Source organism: Thermobia domestica, chromosome 5 (assembly GCF_964235325.1).
Source record: "Thermobia domestica chromosome 5, izTheDome1.hap1.1, whole genome shotgun sequence".
NCBI lineage: Eukaryota > Metazoa > Arthropoda > Insecta > Zygentoma > Lepismatidae > Thermobia > Thermobia domestica.
Window position 1 is genome coordinate 266,029,248 of NC_137458.1, and position 24,377 is coordinate 266,053,624.

General features: G+C 36.4%; 1 protein-coding gene across 1 annotated transcript in view; it reads right to left on the reverse strand.

The window, feature by feature from the left end:
• Dera (deoxyribose-phosphate aldolase) overlaps positions 1–24,377 on the reverse strand; it is a 35,505-nt gene that overhangs the window by 5,351 nt on the left and 5,777 nt on the right. The window contains exons 2-7 of the mRNA XM_081760015.1: positions 24,090–24,239; positions 20,692–20,886; positions 17,090–17,224; positions 13,527–13,682; positions 10,819–10,904; positions 6,432–6,650 (exon numbers count right to left, since the gene is read on the reverse strand). Coding sequence (XP_081616141.1) covers positions 6,444–6,650; positions 10,819–10,904; positions 13,527–13,682; positions 17,090–17,224; positions 20,692–20,886; positions 24,090–24,239 — 929 coding nt within the window. The 3' untranslated portion in view covers positions 6,432–6,443. The remainder of the gene's footprint in view (positions 1–6,431; positions 6,651–10,818; positions 10,905–13,526; positions 13,683–17,089; positions 17,225–20,691; positions 20,887–24,089; positions 24,240–24,377) is intronic.

A 24,377-nucleotide genomic window follows, 5' to 3' on the forward strand; every position in this document is an offset into this window, starting at 1 on the left:
ACAAAGTTACTGTCTGTCATGTGATTTTATAGGAACTGTCCACAACAGTTAATGCATAACTTTCTACTGAGACACTACGCTGGCTGTCACATGACCGTGTCTTGAATCATGGTCTGAGTTTATTTGCCTGAACAACTTTTTTACAGAAGAGAGAAAATAGAAGTCGCACGTGACAGATTAAAACAAGAGCAGAACGAACACAAGAACAAACCTCATCACACCCTACTTTTATGAATGTCAGAAGGGCGAGCATCTATCTTAAAAAGAAACCTAAAAGATAAAAAGCTGACCTGACTACGATTAATTCAATTCATGAGTTTCACAAGAATTAATCAACTATTCCAGATATCGCCATGCTAACGTATTCGAAAATGATCGTTTGTGATACACAGGTAAACAGCAGTACCATAAGATTCAAAATAACATAATAGCACCATCTGGAAGATAGCCAACCTCCATAGCACGTTTCTAATTCGAATCCTGCTTAAGTAACAATTCTAATTGAAATTTTCCTGTTTTCTCTAAATAGAACCACATAAATATGGTGTGACAAGCTCACGTTATCTTTCCCTTTATGTTTATCTGAATTTTGTGTCCAGGGTATAGTCTTACGAAATTTCAATAGGAAAGAAAAATAGGCTTAGAAATTAAGGAACCGAATTCAAACTAATTACAACGATACTGCTTACAAGGGACATATGCGAACCGTGAGAGCTAGATATTTATGAAAATTGGTACCCTGACTAATTGTGGATCGCCAATCATCGTGGCGATAGTCACTCGGTGCGGAAATGCATTAAATGGTTACGTTTAATACATATACCAAGCAGTGACTGGGTGAGGCTGTATCGAATTATACTCCAAAAACACCAGAAAAAGGCAGAAAATGAAAAATGTATGCAGGTAAGCTAATACCTACAAGAGTAGGATGCGTGACTAAGAACATGGCAGTAGTGTCACCCAAACAGTGTTGCCATCCCATACAAATTTATAGTTTTTCAGATAAAAGTATACAATTTTATGGCATTAAAACAATTGGCATAAAACGTGAAAGAAAATAAGCAAAAGGTGGGTTATCATTGTTGGCAAATAAGGGATATATGATGCTGTAAAGTTGAGAAATTATGGGGTCTGTACAGAGAAATGAACAATGTACAACAAGAAGAAGACTGTAGAAGGAACAAATGTACAGTAGAGAGTAAACTACAGCATGCACAGCATCCAGTGACTAACGAGCTTGATACAGGATTCACCCAAAACGGGCACATGGTAGAGCTGCCATAGAAAGAAGTTTCATGAGACATTATGTGGAAACGTGAACAACAATTCTTCCTGTAGCGCATCAAATCTAATGGCGTATGTGTGGAATCGATATCAAGAACCGTTCCCGAGAGCTATAAAACGAACTGTCTTGGGATTGCAACACTATATAAAATCCTATATGCCTTCCAAACCACAGAAACGAAGGCGTACCGCCTGAAAAGAGTACATAAAGTTGTGACACGAAAGATAACAAATCTGTGACAAGAAAGTGCGTCAGAATCGATTCGCAAAGATTAATGAACTGTGATTGGTCTCAGTCGAGAGTATAGGAAACGTATTGTTAGCATGTGAGACAACGATGAAGATAAAACACACTACATTCAGGTTACCAGTAATATACTGGTGCAAGGTATTTAATTATAATACACCAATACATACAACAGAAAAGTCACAGTATGACAAAATACGCACATTTCTCGCCCCAGCTACACTCGACATGACGTATCAAGCCCGATAGTCACAGGAAAAAAATGAAATGAAATTTTTGAGTTTTACGTCCCACGGTTATGCCGGTTAGGCGAAAGGAGACGGTGATGATGAGAGATGACTGAAAGGGTGGAATGAAGAAAGTGGGAGGAAACGGGAGAACCCCGAGAAAACCCACGCACACGGTGTTTGTCCACCACAAAGTTCACTTGGCGGGATAGTCACTGGATGCTGTGCATACTGTGGTTTATTCCCTGCTGTACATTTGTTCCTTCTGCATACTTCTTGTTGTTATACATTTGTTTCATTGTACGTACTCGATGATTTCTCAACTTTACACCTCATATCTCCCTTATTTGGCAACACTGAAAACCCACTTTCTGCTTGTTTTCTTTCACGTTTTATGCCACTTGTTTTACTGCAATAAAATGATATACATTCTATTTGAAAAGCTATAACTTTGTGTTGGGATGGCAACACTGCTTCCGTGACATTACTACCGTGTTCTTGGTCGCGTCTCCCCCTCAGGTAGGTATCAAGTTACCTGCACACATTTTTAATTTTCTACCTTTTTCCAGCGTTTTTGGAGTATAACTCGGCACAGCCTCATCCGGTCACTGCTTGGTATACGTATTATAGCGGATAAACAAGGCATTTCCGAACCGAATAATTATCATCACGATGATTAGCGATCCACGATTAGTCAGGATACCAATTTTCATATATATCTAGCTGTCACGTTTCGCATATGTCCCTTGTTAGATAGCTAATTTATATTCCATGTACTGAACATTTCATTAGGTTCGAAACATACAATTTCATGATTGGAGGGAAAGTGAGAGAGAGAGAGAGACAAAACACTTTCAAATCTTGTCATACTTTCCATAAATGAAAAAAAAAAAAAAAAAAAAAGACTGAAGCAGAAATATTAAATATTTGAAAACAAAATCAAATAATATTCTTATATACGAAATAATACAAGTTTTCTTTAAACATCGCATTTCTCTTGATTATTACTATTAACGTTTACAAAAATGTTCAATCTATTACAAACGCGTCTTTGGAGCGCGAGACCCGGATTCGATTCCTGGTGGGAGCCTATGTAGTTCGGATTCCATGTTAAGCTGTACGTCCAAATCTCACATAGCCACGGTGTTGAATCGGACACTGAACTCTAATAACAAAATGCAATTGAATCTGTTACCAAAAAAGAGCTGAGAAGACTAGATATTAATAGAATGCGTAAACTTTAAGAAATCATGATGTTTATAAAGTAATTCCTACAACACAAGAAAGCATCAAGATCTGTGTAAAATTTACCTCAATAGCATTTAGCGTTTCTTCCTCCTTGATAAAGAATTAAGAATGATTTTAACATCTTACTTGTACACCAAATACAAATCACAAGCAAAAAGGTCGAAGAGGTAGGGATATATATTAAGGGAGAGGTTTAATTAAGAAATATTACACAGGTACGTAGCACATGCATCTGGAGAAACTGACTAAAACCACTCAACATATTTCTGCGTCCTCACCATGCAGTAGGAAAAAGCTGCTAATTCAAGATCATAAATAATTTATTTGCTGATTGTTAGAACTGAACAAAACATTAAATGAGAGAAAACTATTTATTCTCAAGGATTTCAGTGGCTAATTTGAGCTTTATCTTATTTATTTATTTCTAATTTTTAATTAACTAAGTAGTATGTACTTAATATAAAATAGAGAAATCCACTTGGCACATTTTCTTCACTAAATGATATGATTAACTTTACAATGCCAATTTTGACACGAGACGCTTACTGTAACTCAAGATCAGATCAAGATCGTACTTAAAGAGATCAGGTCAAGGATTGCCATAGCCAAAGAAGCATTCAACAAGAAAAGATCACTCTTAACTAGCAGGCTCAATATTGGACTTAAGAAGAAGTTCGTCAAGTGCTATATCCGGAACATTGGACTCTCTGGTTTAGAGACTTGGACATTACGGAAGTTAGAGAAAATAAAATGGACAGAGAGAGCTACAAACGAAGATGTTTTAAAGCGGATAAGACAGAAGAAGACACTTCTAGCCACCATTCTTCGTAGGAAGGTCACTTGAATTGGACACATCTTGCGAAGAAATTGTCTTCTTCATACCACCATAGAAGGAAAGATGGAAGGAAAGCGAGGAATAGAAAGAAGAAGAACACAACTGTTCGATGATTTGAGAAACAGAAGAAATATTGGGAGTTAAAAGAGGAAGCTGAAGATCGAAAAACGTAGAAGAAACATTTCCAGTCTAAATAAATAAATAAATAAATAAAAACCTCTTTAGTCTTAGGACCTGCTACAAGGCAGAATACTTAATAATAATTTCGTATTTCATACTTTATTAAGTAAATTGACAAGAGCAACGCAAGTAGGTACTAGCCCTTTGTACTCTTAAACAACGAAATTAAAGAAGAGATTTGATTCCTTGCTTATGAACATCTTAAAATTCTGTCCATAAAATTGTGTGATCATATTACTTAGTAACAAATTTGCAAAACAAATACATAGAAAGGATAATATTAATCATAGTAATGAATAATGAGGCTTGTTTTGTAGAAGTTATATTAAAACTGGGGATTAATGAACAACTTATATTTTTAATTCCACACATGCTATTAAATGTGTGTTATTACTCTTAGAAACTGAAAGACAGTAAATACTACATGCATATGATACGACATTTAAAGAAATGCGCAATTGCATTAATTGCTTTGAATTGCAATTAAAACACAATTAATATAGCAGGGAAGACAAATAACCAATACGTAGTACTCACGCAACGGCAAATATTATATGGCACCGTTTTTTCTATGAACCAGTAATACATACTAAAACTTTACATTTCCAAATGGAACTATATACATTGGGGGGTTACTTCAAAAAAAGTGAGGGGCAACTGCCCCTCTTGCCCCCCTAATCGCCGCCCCTGCTCCGAAGTGTATACTACTCCTGTCCATGAGAAATAATTTATATAATACTGTTGGGAATCTAATGTAAAATATTTATTTACGAAGTGATTTGCTATGATTTATACATTGATATTTTCCTGTTTTTGCAAATAAGATACCACTCTACAATGGACTAACAATTTACTCACTTCTTACATTAATTTCAAGTATTTGATAATAACTATTGTATCTTCATAAATACAACACTATTCTCTCTCTCTCTCTCCCTCTCCCTCGGTAATCCTGCTGTTAAAGCTATTTTCTTTTCTTTCTCTTTCTTCATTATATTTATATTTTTATCATCGCTCTTCCTTGTATTTCATTTTCGCTAAACATCATTCTGTCTCCAGTAAATGAAGTTTTAAAGGAGCAACAAGTTTCAAAACCCTTATATTAGATAAAGAATTCAAAATTTTGTGTACGTACTTTACCCTTTACTATATTGTACGGATCAATGGCATACGATATGAACTTGGGTACTTCAACTCCTCTTTATAACATTCTGTACACGACACTAAAAGTTCTTGTATTCAATTTGAGTTGCCGTTTATGACATTTTTTATTAAATCTACGCTGCGCAAATGTCTATTTAATTGCAATTCTAGCATCATGTGAATATATATATACTGCAAGTACCGAAAAAAAAGTGCTCTCAGTAGGCCTAATCGACATTTTCACTAATTCAGCGTTCTTTACAAGAAATGGTAAGATTAGCTTCGAACTTCTCCTTCCAAAAAAGCTGCATTTTACTAAACAGTGGTCGGTGGTGTTGGGTTACTTAGAGGGACGGAGGTATCGAAAAAGAAAATTCTTACCAAGGTCGAAGACAAACGACATCCCACAACGTCTGCCCACCCTTCGCGAGGAAAGAAAATAAAGCAGGGAAGATATACTTCTAACTCAAAGATCTTGTCCTATCTTTCAAGCTGCGTACGAGAACACCGCCATCTATTTTTGTAAGTTTCGTAAGAACTAAAAACTATGACCCCTGTGAGTAAAAAAGTGTACCTCCTTCTGACGCCATTTTTCCATAGCTTTAGATTAACCTTAATTAACATTCACCAAAACCTAGATTATCTTGGCCAATGCTACCTACCACTCAATCTACTTTTAAAATATCACAAAAACTAAATAACCGAAAATACAAATCGCAACGATAAGTTGAATAAGTTAGAAAAGTGATCAATATAAAAACCTGTATTGAAATGAAATGAAATAAAACGAAATCTTTTGAGTTTTACGTCCAACGGTTATGCCAGCTAGGTTAAAGGAGACGGTGATGATGAGAAATGTATGAAATGGTGGAATGAAGAAAGTGGGAGGAAACGGGAGAACCCCGAGGAAACCGACGCATATGGTGTTTGTTCACCACAAAGTTCACTTGGCAGGAGCAGAGTTTGAACCCGGGACCCCATGCACCAGAGGTTAATGCTCTACCATTGAGCCACCGCGGCCCCTAAAAACCTGTATTTTCTCTGCTGTACTGGCTCGAGTTGTATTTGAATTTCTTTTTCTTAATAAAAAAATATATTACCGTAATTTTCCTAGCGAACATCAAGTAGGTAGTTTACTTCTTTTTTTTTTATTCTCTTCTGCGCTGGTGTTTTTATACCAACACGAATTATGAAGTATTTAATTCAACGGCCATAAAATTGCATGCTCACGTAATGATTCAATAGTTTTATTATTTTTTTAACTCACCTTTGAAGTGTTCTATCCCATTGGAAATTCATAGGCCGCAGCGTACCTTCCCATGGCATAATGATACAACTGCCGTTCAATGTCAACTAGTAACCCAGAAGCTCCAAATCGAAAGAGATTAGGATACATCCATTCGTTTCCTAACTCTTCCTTCATCAGTACAAGCCAATTTAGAGCATCCTTGGCAGTACGAATGCCACCAGCAGGTTTAAAACCAACCTTTGAAAATTAATTGTATTAATGAATCATTTATAATAATACTATTACTAACACTAAGTTGACTAACAATTATTACTATTATTAGCCCATGTATATACGATGTGAGCCTAAAGTGTAACATGAACTCCCGATGGAACTTCAACAACCATGGAATGTAACATGAACTCCCATGGAGGATCAAAGAAGCAAGTCAACCTTTACCAAAGGCCATTATGCCACGCGAGACTTCTACTGGAATGACTTGCCTTAGCAAGAAAAACTGCAACACACAGTCTGGTTAGGTTTTGTCTCTATTCGTCAGTTGAGATTGTCCAAGTTGAGTTGTATCTTGATCTCTTCAAACCGATTAGTAAACCGAGTTTATTCAGTATTTACTCTTCCAAATTGAATACACTATGTGAAGCTTTTGTGGTTATCATGAAAAAAAAAAAAAAAAAATGTTTGGGGTGTTTTGCAAGAAGTTTTTACAGCCATAACATAACCAGAATCCAGATAGTAAAGATCCTAAAAATAGAGCATTTTTACATATAAATGAAAGGAGCAAGCTTCAATTACTTTAGTTTTTGTTGTGTTTTTATGTCTGTGAAATGTTATACGCATGGCATCATACAGATCTTAATAACACATATACCTGGTGTTTTCCAATTGATGTAAACCTTTTTATGACCGGGATACTTAAAATGCAAGCCATCATAAAATTGGTAAAAACTGTAATTCTTATAAACATAGCAGAGAGAATATGAACTTTGATATTATGACTGTAATTGTCGAGAGGACAAGTAATACTTATCTTAAGTTTAAAGATGATAATGTTACTCAAAGATGATCATGTTACTAAACATGAACGTTAAAAATAAAAGATAATGCAAAGAAAATCAACTTCTTCAAAATGCAATGATAATAATTTAGAATGATTCTAAAACGTTAATTGTGTGATAGTTAAGGTTATTGCTTCGCAATCCGGAAGTTATTCATTTGTATCATGAAGGTCTTGTGGAACTGGAGTTAAAGCCACGAAAGTAAGAGATAGTAATAATATGACAAAATTGATCATCGAATTATGATCATCCCACATTTTTAAAGGAAATCTGCACAAATCATTCACGAAAATATATCAGCTGTGTATGGTGCGGAATGTCCATCGTATGATATTGTCAAATGATTGAAAAGATAATTCAAATGGGTGCAAACAAATCTACAATACGGCGCACGAGGACGAAGGTTAATTTCTTAGTTAAAGAGGTTAACATCAGTAAGGAGTCGATGTACAACATATTGTATGACACCATGAATGTAACTACGGTTATTTTTCAGATTGATATCTTAAAAACCAAGCAACATGTACAAGCTGCATTATCAGTTTTGATATACACGACACAGATGAGAAAGACTTTTAAAATAAATTAGTGACCATGGATAAAAGCTGGATATATTCATTTAATGCTGAAACCAAAGAAATTAAAACATCATCACCCATTTCCAAAATGCTTAAGTGCGCACGTCACGCAGCAAAGTTATGACTGTACTTGGGTCAATTAAAATGTGATATTTACTTACCATTTACGATAACACAAGCATACTAAGAATGGATACTTTCTACAATAAAAACTGTGGGGCTATATCAAGAAAAAAGAAGGTGCTTGCTATAAAAATGTATTACTGCTAGTTGACAATAATATACACAGTTCTTATAGAAACAGCCACTTTGCTTGTCATTGGAGATATAAACCTTTGACTTGCCCACTGTATTAACCTCATCTAATACCTTTCACTTCTACCTTTTCTCCGAATTAGGATTAGTTAAAGGAAAGATGTTTTCACGATTTTGGTAAGGTTATTACTAAAAACAAAAACTCATTTCCGCCAAAATCTGCAGATTTGCAGAAAAATCTGGCTAAACGAGTGTCCCATAGATGTAAGAAAAGAGTGGCTAAGGAAGGCGGATACATGGAGAGGGAAGAATCAATGGACGAAACTTCACAACCCTAGTACATCTGGATCATAAAAATTAGAGCGAGAACTTTTTGGTTTTCTCTCGTATAAAACAAAACACAATAACACACTGAGCAGGGCTATGTGATAATATGTAACAAAACATATGTATATTATCACATAGCCTTGCTCAGTGTGTTGTTGTGTTTTAGTACAAAATGGAAACAAGGCCTGATAGAATACACATAAAACAAATTTAGAAAAACTTGATCAATTTCCCTATTTTAATCGTTTAATATTTTGTAACTGTTTTCAATTCACTTTGTACTGTTTCTAAAAAAAATCACAGGAGAATAAGTCTGGGAAAATCAAGTGAAGTGAATTTTATATAATAATAGGAAATTTTACTTGAAACTACGTCACGCGCACGTGAAAAGCTGAAGAAGCTTACCCAAGGTCGCATAACTGGACATTGAGAGTATGCTAGAAGTTAATTCCACAAGTAATATGTTGTGTACCGCTAGCACTGCTAAAGAATTGTAGTGCAGTTTAAATGAGATGGAAAGAAATACGTCGATCCAAAATCAGTTCAAGTAGAACCAACTCCACACTTTGAAACGTACGATCATCCTTAATCAAAGAAGTCACCCTTTCAAATCTACCGGTGACACTAGCAGCCAAGGTTGACGGATCAGCACAAACCGTCCAGCGGTATTTATGTAGTGTAGGGATGTACCAACGCGCCGCCAGATAGAAGTCTTTACTTACAAAACAATAAATGACACGGAGACGCAATTAGCACCACCATGTAAAACAAGCCACAACAGTTTTGGAACCATGTCGCAATTTTCGATAAAAGTCGATTTTGCTAATTCTCGGACACCGATCAACAGTGGATATGAAAGCGATCGACAAACTGTGATTCACCACTATCCCACGGTGAAATACGGCAGTGTTAGTATCATGATATGGGGTGCAATTTGGAAAAGGTGGTCGTTAAATGACCTTTTTTTTTTTTGTGTGTGTGTGTGTGACGGCGCATCAATGCTACGAAATACATCGAAGTATTATAAGAGTATTGCTACCACTCTTTGAAAAAGATCAACTGTCGCACATCACACAATTCATGTATGACGTAGTAGCCATGTTACACCTCCCCTTCCGTTGGAAAAGATAGATGGGTTTCAAAATCAATCTCCCATTTTGGAGGAACATATCTCCAGAGAAAAGTTTGTCCATCTCCTACAACTAAAATTGCACAAACGGTCACACACAACCACAAAGCAACAATGATTACTCGAGGTAGTTTATGATGAATTCTATCACCTGTAACGGGATGATATCGATGATTTATTGGATATCACGTACAGTCGAAGCTTTATGTCCAACGTCAGTAATGGCTCCCTCTCTGCATGGTACGTATCAATGGCCACTCGCTAATTTTTTTCTTCCTATTTACGTCAGGTAGTGTACATTATTTTGTATCTAAAACTATATTACAAAGTATACGAACTATATCTTGAATAAAAATGTAGAATTCTGATACCTTGTTTCCCCTTACAGATCCGCTTCAAAAACAGAACAGTTTTTTCGTTAATTTTTTAAAGGTTAAGGTTAATACTCTAGCACCTTTTTTTTAGCCATTTACGCATTGCACTGCTTATAAGGGTTGGGGTTTCGCTAACACACTTATCCTTACTTGTTTCTTTGGAATAGGAATTAGAAATGGCTCTAAAGAGATCGACTGCTCAACTAAGTGGCGAATCCAAGGGGAAGGGGGGGCGATAAAGGAAACTTTCTTATTTTATATATATAAATCAAACCCATGCCAGAGTTTGAAGCTCTTAAAAGTAGCTCTAAGTAGCAGTATGACAATCCCCCCCCCCCCCCAGAAGTCGGTCCTGCATCCGCCCCTGGCTCAACTAACAACATCACAGCGATCTCAAATACCGCTACACAGAGGGAATGTTGCAATATTACATTATTGCATGATTTTATATTTAATCAGGGTACGAAGTGCTTACCCAGAAACCGTGCCTCCGATCAGGAGTATGTACTATCCGACATCGTTGTGTGATTCACTTTTTTCACTTTCCTCATTTATTTGACCTTAGTTAAACATCGAAAGCAAATTTAAACACTTTCAATGAAATGACGATAAAATCATTAGCCTTTGTGATGTATAGTACTAAAATGCTAATTTGTGTATTTAGCTATACAAAAATTAAACACTTACTTTATATCCTATTTTCTCATGGTAATCTCTGATAGCACGACACATGACTATGCTTACTGGTAATGTTGCATTAACACCTTCTTTACCTATAGAAAGAACAAACAATTTATTTTACAGATCAATTAAAACAAAGAAAAAGGAACAGAAACAATCAACAAACATTTTACATCTTTCCTGAAAATTAAACCTCATTTGTGGATGTGGTGAATAGGAAAGTTTACATTTTTTACTTTTGAGAGATATTAAGAACTGGGAAATACAAATGAGTATCTAGTTGTGCAGAGTACAAGTATGGTGAATTTGTTTAATCGAGCTATAAAAAACCATAAAATTAACACTTATATATTGTTCATTGTAGGTTTGGAAATATTCAACATGTATTAGTAAAACAAAACTGATCAAAACATTAAACATATATTAATGAAATTTGTGTAATAGTTTCGGCAATGTAACTTCATATTCATCAGACACATCATCAAACGCTTCGTGCTGTCAGCCACCTGCACAAATATAACACACATTACTACTGTTACGTAACACTTTCAAATGTTCTAACTCAACTACTCAGTACCGTAGAATAATGATCTGCTGCACAACTTGACCTTCAACCGACTGAAGAGAATCTACTTCTATCTGATGAAGCATTTAACGAAAGTACTTACAGTTTTTTTTTTTTATGCTAATGTTTTCACAATTATTTAAGTATATATACAAATGGTGATCAGAAAAATGGAAACACCTGTAGTTGGCAACACGTCAGATGTATGGGTTGGCAGTGGTGTCGTGGCGTCCGCAGCGCCGGACCGCTGGTGATGGTGTGTTAGGTCGGTCTCCATACTACGTCAGGCGCAGTGGAACAGCAGTGTCCAGTGGCTGCAGCAGACGGAGGTACTGTAAAATGGGAGACCTCTCAGATTTTCAAAGAGGGCAAATTGTTGGTGCGCGGTTATGTAGAGTGAGTGTGACGGCAGTGGCTACTGTGTTAGGTGTGTCGCGTAGGACAGTGTCGAAGGTGATGACGGCCTACACAACACACGGGAAAAACACATCGGGGAAGCGGAACAGTGGGCGGAAGAAAATCATGAGTGACAGGTCACGCCGAGTGTTAAAGCGCATTGTCACGCAGAACCGTCGTGCCACTGCGGAGCAAGTGACGGAGGAACTCGATCAGCACCTCCCCCACCCTGTTTCGACAATCACAGTCCGCCGCGAATTACATGACATGAACTTACGGGGTCGTGTTGCACGGGCCAAACCGCTCATCAGGGGCCACAACGCTTTCGCACGCCGCAAATGGTGCCGCGACCACGCAACTTGGACCGTTGAGGACTGGAAACGTGTGATATGGTCGGATGAGTCATCCTTCACCCTATTCCCAACCACGGGCCGTGTTTATGTGTGGAGAACGCCCAAAGAAGCTTATGATCTGCAGTGTCTCCGCACAACTGTGAAACATGACGGCGGCTCGGTGATGCTGTGGGCCGCAATATCATGGTTTTCATTGGGTCCTGTGGTCACACTTAGCGGACGAATCACTGCCAACGATTATGTTGCAATTTTAGGAGACCACTTGCATCCTATGGTCCATGTGTTGTTCCCAGACAATGACGCCATCTTCCAGGATGATAATACACCCATTCACACAGCTGGCGTTGTTGCAGCGTGGTTTGAGGAACATCGGGATGAAGTTCAACACCTCCCCTGGCCCGCCCAATCCCCAGATCTCAACATAATTGAATATCTGTGGTCCGTCTTGGAAACACGACTCCGGCGACGATTTCCACCTCTATCCTCTCACAGAACTGGCAGTGCCCTGCATGAGGAATGGTGTAAAATTCCACTTGCTACCATTCACGACCTCTATGCCTCCATCCCACGTTCTGAAGGCGAAAGGTGGCCCGACACCATATTAACCTGGTAAGTTGCAATTTCGTTCAGGTGTTTCCATTTTTCTGATCACCATCTGTATATATACAACAGTTTGGCACATATACAGGGTGTTACAAAAATTTGTTACAATATTATGAGAATAGATTTCTCACATCAAAATAAGAAGAAAAAGTTCATATGGACCATGGTTGGAAGTGCATAGTTTCGTAGTTATAGGGTGCCGGAAACGTGAAAAAATTAACTCTAGAGGTCCATAGTTCCACTACTGTAAGACCGATCGCAGTCGGGTCAAGACATCACTGAGGAACTAGTTTGTGAACTATCCAAATAGCCATTTTTCGAAACCTCCGGTACTTGCACAATCATTTATAGAGAGGGCGTTTCGAGTACTTGATCACTCTCCACCTACCTTTCTAAAAATTGGCATGCAAGTACTGGAGGATTCTTACACATGGATATTTGGATAGTTCACATACCAGTTCCTCAGTGATGTCTTGACTCCACTACGATAGGTCCCATAGTAGTGGAGCTATGAAGTTTTGAAGTCCACTTGTTTCACGTTTTCGCCACCCTATAACTCCGAAACCATCCACTTTTCAGCACAGGTCCATATGAACATATTTTCTTATTTTGATGTCAGGAATCTATTCTCATAATACTGTGACAAATTTTTGTAACCTCCTGTATACATGTAATTTGAACATATCGCACGTAATGTGTTATAGGTTGTACGATAAAACTTTTAGTACGTATATTTGTTAAATTACGCCAGCTTATAGTTATTTTCATGTTAGTTCACAAGAAGTCAAACTCCTTACCAGTAGAAGTTTTAATGAAGTCAGAGCCTGCCATCAAAGCCACTAAAGAAGCTTTGTAGACGTTAGTAAGAGATCCTAGTTCTCCAACAGCGAGAATAGTCTTCATATGGGCATCTCCGCAAGCATCTTTCATCTGTTGGATCTCTTGGTATAAAGCTGCAAAAAACATTTTTTTTTTCTTTTACAAGTTACACGAATTTTTACTGTGATACTGAAAAGTTCAGTTAAATCCAATCAGTTTACCTAATTTTTTCTTCCTTTAACCGCCAGTAATACACTCATTCGTTTCCAAGAAGTCTCGTAGACATTTCCCCTACGCTCTTATATTTGATTTTACTCATACCATTTAAAACATTAACTTCTGTTAAGGATATAGCTTGTTACCCATATAAACACATAAGAAAGCCTTATATCGAAAGCATATTAATTAACGTAAGCAAATGAATATGAAGGTAATGTAATCATTATTACTCAGTTACCTTTATAAGTGGTATCCCTGATTCGAATTCATAATTTATCCGATCGGTCCAACACTTACTTTCCAGCTTTTCATGTACTCTTAAACCTTGGTGTCCTACCCTTTTTCTACTGGTGCAAATGAACTAAAACCAACATTCGGATAAAACACCAATATACAGGATGGTCAAGTATACTGTCCCGTGCTGTTCAGCTCATTGCTTTTTATATAATTTTTTATTGTTATCCATCAGTTAGACTTAGGTTCTTTATTATTTGTTCTTAATGTGTTTTTACTTATATCTTAAGCCCGGAACAGCCGAAGCAAATAAACCTATAAGCTAGAATGTTATACTTGATCAATAAGGGCTGTATACCTACTTTTGGGCCACCCTGCATATGCACATATTAAGACATTGTTTTATTTCATTTAACGTAAGGTTGATTGATTTTGGGTCCTTTTTCAACACCAAGGCTTATAAAACGGAACCTACTACGTATATACTTACAGTGGAATAGAAACCATTACTTGAAACCATTTTACCCGAAGCTCATGCTCATACCTGAATCGTACTCGACACCATGCGACTTAACCACTTGGCTACGAAAAGGCATTTATCATAGGAATACCACAAAAGAAAGAAAAAAATATTTACACTATGCAATTATGCATACTTTAGTACCCAATATATTAATACAAATTTTGTTTTGTGCTGCATATAACAAAAAATTAAAAAGAAACAAAGTTGTCATTAACAATATAAAAGCATAATTACGTACAAGAATTTTCAAATAAAGAATAAATTTCAGCAATATGTATACCTCAAGTTAAAATTTTTTTTGCAACACAGATTAATTTCGATCGTGTCTGAAGAAGGATATGTTAGATATCCGAAACAGTTACAAATTATAATTTAAAATAAAGTTTTAAGCTTTGGTCAGTGTCTCTTTTGTTAAAACAGTCATGTTGTGGCTGTATGTTGCTCACCTAAGAATTTCGTGAATCAATTGCATCTTGAACAAAGTTTCATTGTGACTAAGTGGCTCAGATCAAATGTAAAATTATGGTCCACGTCTCACATAGCCTCAATAATAAAAGGTATCCACAACTGTACTTTAAAAGCATATTTTGTAATACTGTTACCTAAAAAGGGATTCAGTCATAGTGTCCCTTTTCTTAAGCTATATCCTGTTTATTACTACATAACTTCAAAATATTTAACTCACCTAACTTACTAACTAACTCTATGGCCTATGGAACCCGGAGGTTCAATGCCGCGTTCAGAAAAGCTCTCCACTGACTTCTATCCTTAGCCAACTGGATCCAGTTTCTACTTTGTATTCCTATCTCTGCGAGATCCATCTTAATATTGTCCTCCCATCTGCGCCTAGATCTTCCTAATGGTCGTTTTCTGATTGATCTTCCAGTTAAAACTTTGAAAGCGTTCCTGCTTGTTCCATTCTGGCTACATGACCTGCCCACCTAAGCCTCCTAGATTTGATGACCCTAATAATGTTTGGTAAACCGTATAAATTAAGTAGTTTTTCGTTAAGAAGTTTCTCCCGTTCCCTATTCCTGTTCCTCTTGGGTCCAAAAATTCGCCCCAGGATCTTGTTCTCAAATACTTTCAGTCTATAACTCACATGACTGATTTTTGAGATTTATTTTAATTTTTTTAGACTGACTTTATTTGCGGTTTAATAGGATTATCTTACTTATTTTATTTACAGCGATGTATGTTTTCAGAAATACTGAAATACGGAATTCCACGTTAAACTATACGTCTTATTGGTTCTTTGCTGCCAGCCGCATCAGATTTTATACAGATTTACACAGACAGATATATATTGCACATGCCGCCATTACGTTGAAATTCATTTTCAGGTATGGAGGAATAAAATGTCATATGATCTTATAATTCAGAAACATTTTTCCTTTCTCTAATACTTCTCATGAAACACAGCGTAACTGATGACTTACACTTTTATAAAAGATAGTTTGTAGAATCTTACTCAGGACAATTAATTTTTAAAATAAAGCACGTCCACGACTAACTGAGTAATGCTTTCCATAAACTTTACGTAACTTGAATTTTACGTAGTCGAATTTGTTAATTGCTTAGTTGTAATTTTGTAAGAAACTGCAATCTTTATAATTTTTATTATAAACATACTATTTACAAAAAATGTTTTATAATTGAAAGATCATGCACAGTGTTTACTCGTATATAACTGTACGAGTATGGAAAATATACATGTTATATATATAAAGGTTCTTTTATAGATATTCTTTTATGTTAAAAAATATACGTATATTACGTATGTCGTTTCATACTGCAATGGATATCAAAGCCGCAAAAATAATCATACGCGCTAGCACTTGTAGTTTTCGAGAATTTTTACGTGTCAGTCAACGGGAAAAGACGTTTTCGTTTACAAATTGGGCTATGCACCACTTACAAAGCGATTGCAAATCTCTCTATATATAATATATAAAAGAGTGAATTCACTGACTAGTTCACTGATTCACTCATGAACAGATCTCCGAAACTACTACTCATAGAATCTCGAAATTTTCTGGAAATGTTTTCCCTTGTACCCTAGACTGTAGATAAGACGGGGTTTTGTGAAATAGGTATCTAAGGGGAATGAGGGGCCTTGAATTACTTTTCTTGCAGTTTACCAGATCTCCGGAATTATAAGGCGTAGTACATTGAAAGTTTGTATAAATGTACTCCTAACACCGTAGACTGTAAGGTTTTGTTAATTGTATATCCTACGGGTGGATGGGGTCAGAGACGTACCCAGGACAGTATTTCGGGGAGGGGTCCAAATTCAATATGAGGACAAATTATATTAAAATTTGTAAATTTACTCCTAAAATTAGACCAAATTTACAGAAAAATCGGGATTTCGGGAGGTACGGATGTACGTCCCTGATGGGGGCTATTGAGAGAAAAATAATGAAATCGTATTTGTGTTATTCACTTGCATTCAACATCGAAGACGAAGAGAAGAGATTAGAATCTTATAATCCCATTGTGAGACACACACACATACACACAACAAACAAACAACAAAAAAAAAAAAAAAAATGTAGTACGTACCTTCCCATTGGTGCGTTAAAACTAATCCTCTATCAACAACAATATCAATTTCTGATGCACCATCTTCCACGGCCTGTTTTATTTCCTCGAGACGGGTTCTCAGCGGATACTGCCCACTGGGAAATCCTGTTGCCACTAGAATTTACCGCAAAGCAAATAAAAAGAGGAGCAATTAAAATATTTTATTTGAAAAAAGAAATAATTTTGAAAATTACTTTTAACAATACATATACACACGTGTCCAAAAAATAAAGTGACAAATGAAAAATCGAAGATGCTAACAGATGTAAATACGTAATTATGTTCAAGTAAAGCGTACAATAGTGTCCGAAGCAGGAACAGGGCCGAACATATGGAAATCGCAGTATGAACCGAAACGTGTAATGATGTCTGTGGCTCGCTCGTGATCATAAAGGTGACAGAGACTAAGATGTTTCTGGTGACCATGTACAGCTGCTAATACGAAATGGGCGCCTGAGCAACTGTAATACACGCCGCATAACGGTTTCCCATGTTGTATATGAAGGTGGGTTCCTGATGTAAAGTTTTCTTTGCCCCAGCAGAGCAGTTCTGAGGTCAAAAGGGTCTGGAAATGGAGTGAGAAGCTGCAAATTTTTTCAATGCGTCTCACGCACGTTCAATGGTGTTCAACTCCGGAGAATGTGTAAGCCATGGAATCTGTCAAAATATCCTCCTCTCCAAAAATTCAGCCAGCAGATCTGCACGATGAGAACGGGCGTTATTGTCCACGTACCGTAACTGTGGTCCGACGGCTCCTCACAAGTCCTCACAATTGGCTCAAGGATTTCATTTCGGTACATCTGGGTGGTCAGGGCGCTCTGCTCCAGCACATACAGAGGCATCCGTCCACAGAGCACGATCCCGGCTCACATCATCATGCCACCAACTTAGCAGTGATCCATTTCTCGGATGTTGTGAGTGAGAAAACTAGTTCCAGCCTCCCTCCATATACACAAATGTCGAAAATCGCTGTGTGGAGTGAATCGCAATTCATCACTGAAAGTATAACTTCTCATTGTTTTGGAATCCATTGTCCATGGTTTCTGCACCACCTGTATTGCTCACGTTGGCCTTCTTGCATAGAATCATACCCCATTGCAGTGCCTGCAGACACCCTGTCCAAAATTGAGGCAACAATAGCAGAATAACGCTCCGAGCGATCTAGGCTGCACTCATGCGTCTATGGCGACGGGCCGTTAATGCTAAATAATGTGTGTCATGCTTTGAGGCCGATCTTGCCAGGGTCATTGTTATTGTTCTTGTCTCTTGGAACTGTTGCCACACACTGGAGGCCACTTGTCGGACACATGCAACCAATTTGCTTCCATTCGATCGACTTCTCCCTAGTGCAGTGCGTCGTTTAGACATTGGTTATGAATCCTCATGAAACTCGACGACACATTCATCCGAATCCAGTTATCAAATGATTCGGGGGTTGCACCCTGTGCATTGCTTATCTATCGTGCTGCTGGTAGTTTGCACGAGTTTCGCATGGCGTCACACACAGTGATCACACGGCGTATTTAAGCAAGCACAGTGTTACATATTCGGTATTTTTTCACTCTACTGTCCTTGCATTTTCATTTGTCACTTTAAGGGGGCAGACTACTAAATATTTTTCAAAAGCTAACAATTTTTCTTTTGCCAGTCTTTCGTAAATGAAAAGAGATAATGAAAAGTAACTTGCCTCAATAATAGATAATGTTATTCTACACCCGAAAATACGAATCGGAAGGATTTTCAGTGTTGCCATCCATAGAAATTACAGTGTGACCAGAATTTGAATTACTCAAAAATCCAGGTTAAGGCGACTAGAAAAATGAACTCAACGGTAATTGATGACTTATCATGATGTCTTTGTTCCTTTACCTACTTTTTAAATAATATTTGTATTTATTCTGTAATAACTTACATACTTTATTACAAAATAAAAAAGTATTATTATTATTTGTATTTATTCTGTAATATCTTACATACTTTATTACAAAATAAAAAAAAATATTGTTTAAAAAGTAGTTAACAAGGAACACAAACAGCATGATAAGTCTTCAATTACCGTTAAGTTCATTTTTCTAGTCGTTGCCTTAACTTTGATTTTTTGGGTAATTCAAATTCTGGTCATACTGTAATTTCTATGGATGGCAACATTGAAAATCCTTCCGATTCGTATTTTCGGGTGTAGAATAACATCTATTATTGAGGTAAGTTACATTTCATTATCCCTTTTCATTTACAAAAATCTGGCAAAAGAAAAAATGTTAGGTTTTGAAAAATATTTAGTAGTCTGCCTCCTTAATTTTGGACACGCACATACAGAATATTCAGACTATAGGTAACCCTGTTCTCCAACTAGATTTTTTAAAAATCGGAACAAGAAATTTCTCTCTAACATGAATACATGGGTAAGAGAATATTAAAGAAGGTATAAAAAGAAACGAAAAGAAACAAGGAGACTCAGTTCAAAACTCATAATCGATATTTTTATTCTCTTTGGCTCCTTGACTACACATAATGCGAATCTTATTATCAGTTATCAGTACTCTCTATTTATTAACTGTTTCCTCCTCCCGTCAAGTGAAAACAAACGAAATGAAGGTACTTCAATTCCAATAAGTTATTATTATTATTAATTGTCACGGCACTGCGAATAGCATGAGTAGACAGAGTGAAACAAAAGTTTCACTGCACTCTGTGCGTCATGGAGAAGCAATTAGATGACAAGTATCAGAGATACGATTAGATTATAACTGTTCAGCTACCAGTATCGCTCTAGTCAGATGAAAAGCACTGATGCCAAAATGAAACACTTTGTTCTCACGATGGAGAATAATTGATGAGATCAATGGACGAACAGTTGAACAAATATACAAGCTTACTAGGTAAGTTTTTGATTATAATTGATAACTTTATCGACTTTGAAAATAACTTTACGTAAGTATCTAAATCGATGGTTTGAGAAACAGAAGAAAATATTGGGAGTTAAAAGAGGAAGCTGAAGATCGGAAAACGCGGAAGAAACATTTCCAGGCTTAAATCTAAAATTGAAAAAAAAAAATCTGTAGTCCCAGGACCTGCCGGAAGGCAGAATACTTAATAATAATAATAATAATAATAATAATAATAATAATAACTGTCTAAAAGAAGATACATGGATCTGGTTTCCACTTCACCACTTCGAAATATGATCGCAACATGCTGAATGAATGACTGAATATTTCAGTTTAACGTCCCACGCTTATGCCTTTTAGGCTAAGGGAGATATGATTAAGGCAAGTGAATGATGATAGAATAATTGATGGAATGAGAAAGTGGGAGGAAACGAGAGTAATCCGAGAAAACGCACGGACATGATATTGTCCACCACAAACTTCCTTGGCCGGGGAACGAACCAGGAACTCCACGCACCAAAAGTAAACGCTCTACCACTGAGCCACCTTGCCTCCTCTTTGGTATTCCAATCAGCCAATAATGACGGAGCAAATTTTTATAATATTACTATATAGTTATATAAATGTGCGTATATGCAATATGGAAACATTTTGATCACAAAAGTTAAATTTTGCTGCTAGCTTATGCGTTACCTGATGCGACAGGAATATGTGATGCTCCAAATCTTTTTAGTGCACTGACAGCATCAGCTACTCTCGCTGGATAAACACAAACAGCACCAGTCGTTATACCTTTGTTCTGTACTCCCAACATTGTCAAAATATCTGGACTTACTGGATGAGCTGCCTTATAACACAAGCGTTCCACATTCGCTGAAGTATCATCTCCTATAAAGAACAAAACAGAAATCAAAATTTATACAATTAACGACAGGAGGAACACATCACGCTCACAATGTGATGAAACAAAGAGAAACCATAAGGATACTCATGTTCCCTCACTGGTTTATATAACAGAATTTGAAGTGTAAGAATAAATTTATAATGAGTTACCAAAAGTACCGTACATTTAAAAAGTCTCCCCACACTAAACATTGTAAGTACACTGCAAACGATAAGAGATACAGGGTATTTAAATTCCCTAAGGAAAAAATCAGTCATGAAGAGTTCAGAATCAACGCTCTCTTTCTGATCGTTCTCGAGCTTTTAGTTTGGAAAACAATGTACAAGAAACGGGTAAAGGAGACAAAAAGTCGTTAACAATAGTAGCATCAGATATTCTTGCCCTGTACATAGGTTGAATGAATGAAAAAAATCCGGCACGCAAAATTTTCAATAAAATTACAACACTGTGCACATTAATCTTTCTTTACTACACCTCCAAGATGTATTTATTGATTGGATGATTTGGCAGATACTTTCTCCATAGGTGGTTTTTCTGTGGAGTAGCTACCCAATCAGGATATCCCATCTACAATAAATGCAGGTACGTTCGAAGAATTGTAGCAAGAGTTAGGATATATCATCAGCATATGCTACTTAGAATTCCTGCACATTTTATACTTCTTTCATTTTTCATTTTCAGTTAACGTAATCGGGTAATGTGCACATATATATATGTACCCCCTTACGTGTTTTTTTTACCACGGATATTCATAAAACACTATGAACTTATATATTACAGTTATATATTCTTACCTTACCATACATTGAATGTAGAGTGTTGAATATTAAACTACAAGCCCTATTATTCTATATAATCAGTAAGTCAATTATCTAAGCTCACAGGTAGATAAAATATATACTTGTAAACAAATTTGTGATTGAAAGGCAAACATAATAACATAATATGTTCGCATTACATTGTTTTCTATTTGAGTTACCATGATGATGATGATGATTATTAAAACTCACCTTAAGATATGGCACGTTCAGTGCACAAGGAAATCAAGTTCACTTCTTTATTTATTTATTTATTTATTTATTTTTTTTTTGTCATTTTAGACATAGAGTAGAACTCCTCTAATCCGTCACCGTTGGGACTGGGGAGTGTAGTCGGAACGCAAAAAAAGGTTGGATTACCAGAAAATACAGAAAAATACGAATTTATAATAAAATAAACAATCTCTGAACTCAAAACTTAATTCTCCAATCTTCTACATTGAGTTCCTTGGGCAATTTTTTGGAGCGATTCCCCTGTGTTCAGTCTTTGTAGCACTCTTAATTTTTCATTTAATGAAAGAGTAACGTGTTTACGTTTCTCTCCTGACATGTTTAAAAAGCACTGCACTGTAACAAACAAAGAAGAACACTGTCGTAAAACCAACGAACAATAAGCGCTAAAAACTGCACAGTACAATACAGAAAACACGCACAACGAAAGAAACGATACAAGAGATGACGGAGCACTAAAGCGGACAAGCGATAACAGCAAGTAAACAACAATGTCGCGACGGCAGTAAACGACAGTGGACCTCGTGAGTCACCGACTAGTCGAGAAACGTTAGCTCAAGCACGGTCGGATCAACCAGAGTGGCGGAGCAGCCGAGGGCGCACGAGAGGGGTTCTACTGTATTTGATCTTTAAGATCTCTATTTGAAGCTCCTTTCAGAGCATAAAAGATTCATGTCCAGATATTGTAAACAACTCTCATAATGTAAAAAAATAGTTTCTTTATTCTCTTTACAACTATGCTAATTAGACTTAATTTTCTCGCGCTCTGATCGCCCTCTATTTAACTTCACGTAACAGCCAACATTTCACGTATGCCTACCACGTTCATTACCATTACCAATGCTGTAATGTTGTATAAGATTAACAGTTTTAGCAACACACTTCTACACAGACGCGAGCGAAAGAGGTCTCCCGGTTAGATTGTTTTACCAATAACTTCGGAATAAATTATCTAATTTGAATACTATTTTCTTGATGTAGCAAGAACATAATTTTACGTGCGTTACTGAAAATCCTGTAGAAATTACTCAATTTATTTCAAACTTTTGATAAAAGAAAATCTATCGAAGCAGTATGTACATTAAATGACTTGAAAGTTTCCGTATCAGAAGAATTTCTCCAAGTTCGCTGAAAACTCCATTTTTATTTGTTTCTACGATTTAAAAAAAAAAATAAAAAACTGTCGACCTGTCCTAGTTTTCTACGGCAGATTTTCTTTTGTGAGAAGTTAGGAATATATTGATTATTTCTATACAATTTTCAGTTACGTACACAGAATTATGTTCTTGCTACATCAAGCAAACGATACTCAAATTAGATAATTCATTCAGACGTTATTGGTAATATGACCCAACTGAGAGAGGGTGTAGTGGGTTGTGATGATGTTCTCTTGCCGCAATACATCGAAACCGAGTGCCTCTGTTTTCAATACTGATTTTCATTAACCAAAAACTGTACGAGATATCGAGAAGTGGTTTCTTTGCAAACGATTTAGCGTCCCAAGAATAGGTTCTATCTCCTTCCTTAACTCTCTATTCAAACCGGAAGTGGTGGAAATTAACCATTTTTGGTTTCAACCTTTATCGCCATAGAACAAAAACGGTAAGGAATAGAGAGTAATGTGTTTCTTAGATATGGATTCAGGGTCGAAGAACAGGTTCTATGTTTTCTTAATAATTGTATTATTAATTGTAGCGTTTCTCTTGTAATTATTATTATTCATTGTAATAGTAACTGTATCCCTTGACGAAGCCATGAACGCTAAGTTCTTACGGCGCAAAACGAAATAAATAAATAAAAATAAATAAATAAATCTTATTCCTCTATTGCAACCAATAGTTATCGATGTGCTATTTGAAGTTCGAGCATTAAATTCGCATAGTGCGAAAGTATACCTTAGCTTCACACTGTGAAATAAAACTACTTTGTTCATCTTATTATTAATAAGTAAATTTCTGTTTCATATTCTCGGTTGAAAATATTACAGTCAATCTTTTCTCTTATTATCATCGTTTCTTCTTTTAAAAAAAACTACGAATATTCCAGAATTTTAAACTGTTAAAAGATTCACATACAGGTACAGACATAGTCTAAATTGCAAAGATATACACTACACACAATACTAATAAAACAAAAACCTGATAGCGTCGTGAGATCTATACATGTGACCGCCCGCAGTAGCCACGCCGCCTGCCATTGCTTTTTAACTGTTCTACGTCCAGGGAGCACCTCTGCCCTCTTTTTCACAGCTGGCAAGTTTATGTTCACACTGTTGACCCAGCCAAGATCTGAAATTACAAACGAAATACTACAATATTATCCTGTGAAATACTACAATCACAGAGACATTAGGATTACATCCTGTCTAAATTTCAATTTGCTGAAGTATCAAATGCCAGACATTTATTGAAAAAGAAAATAGTAAA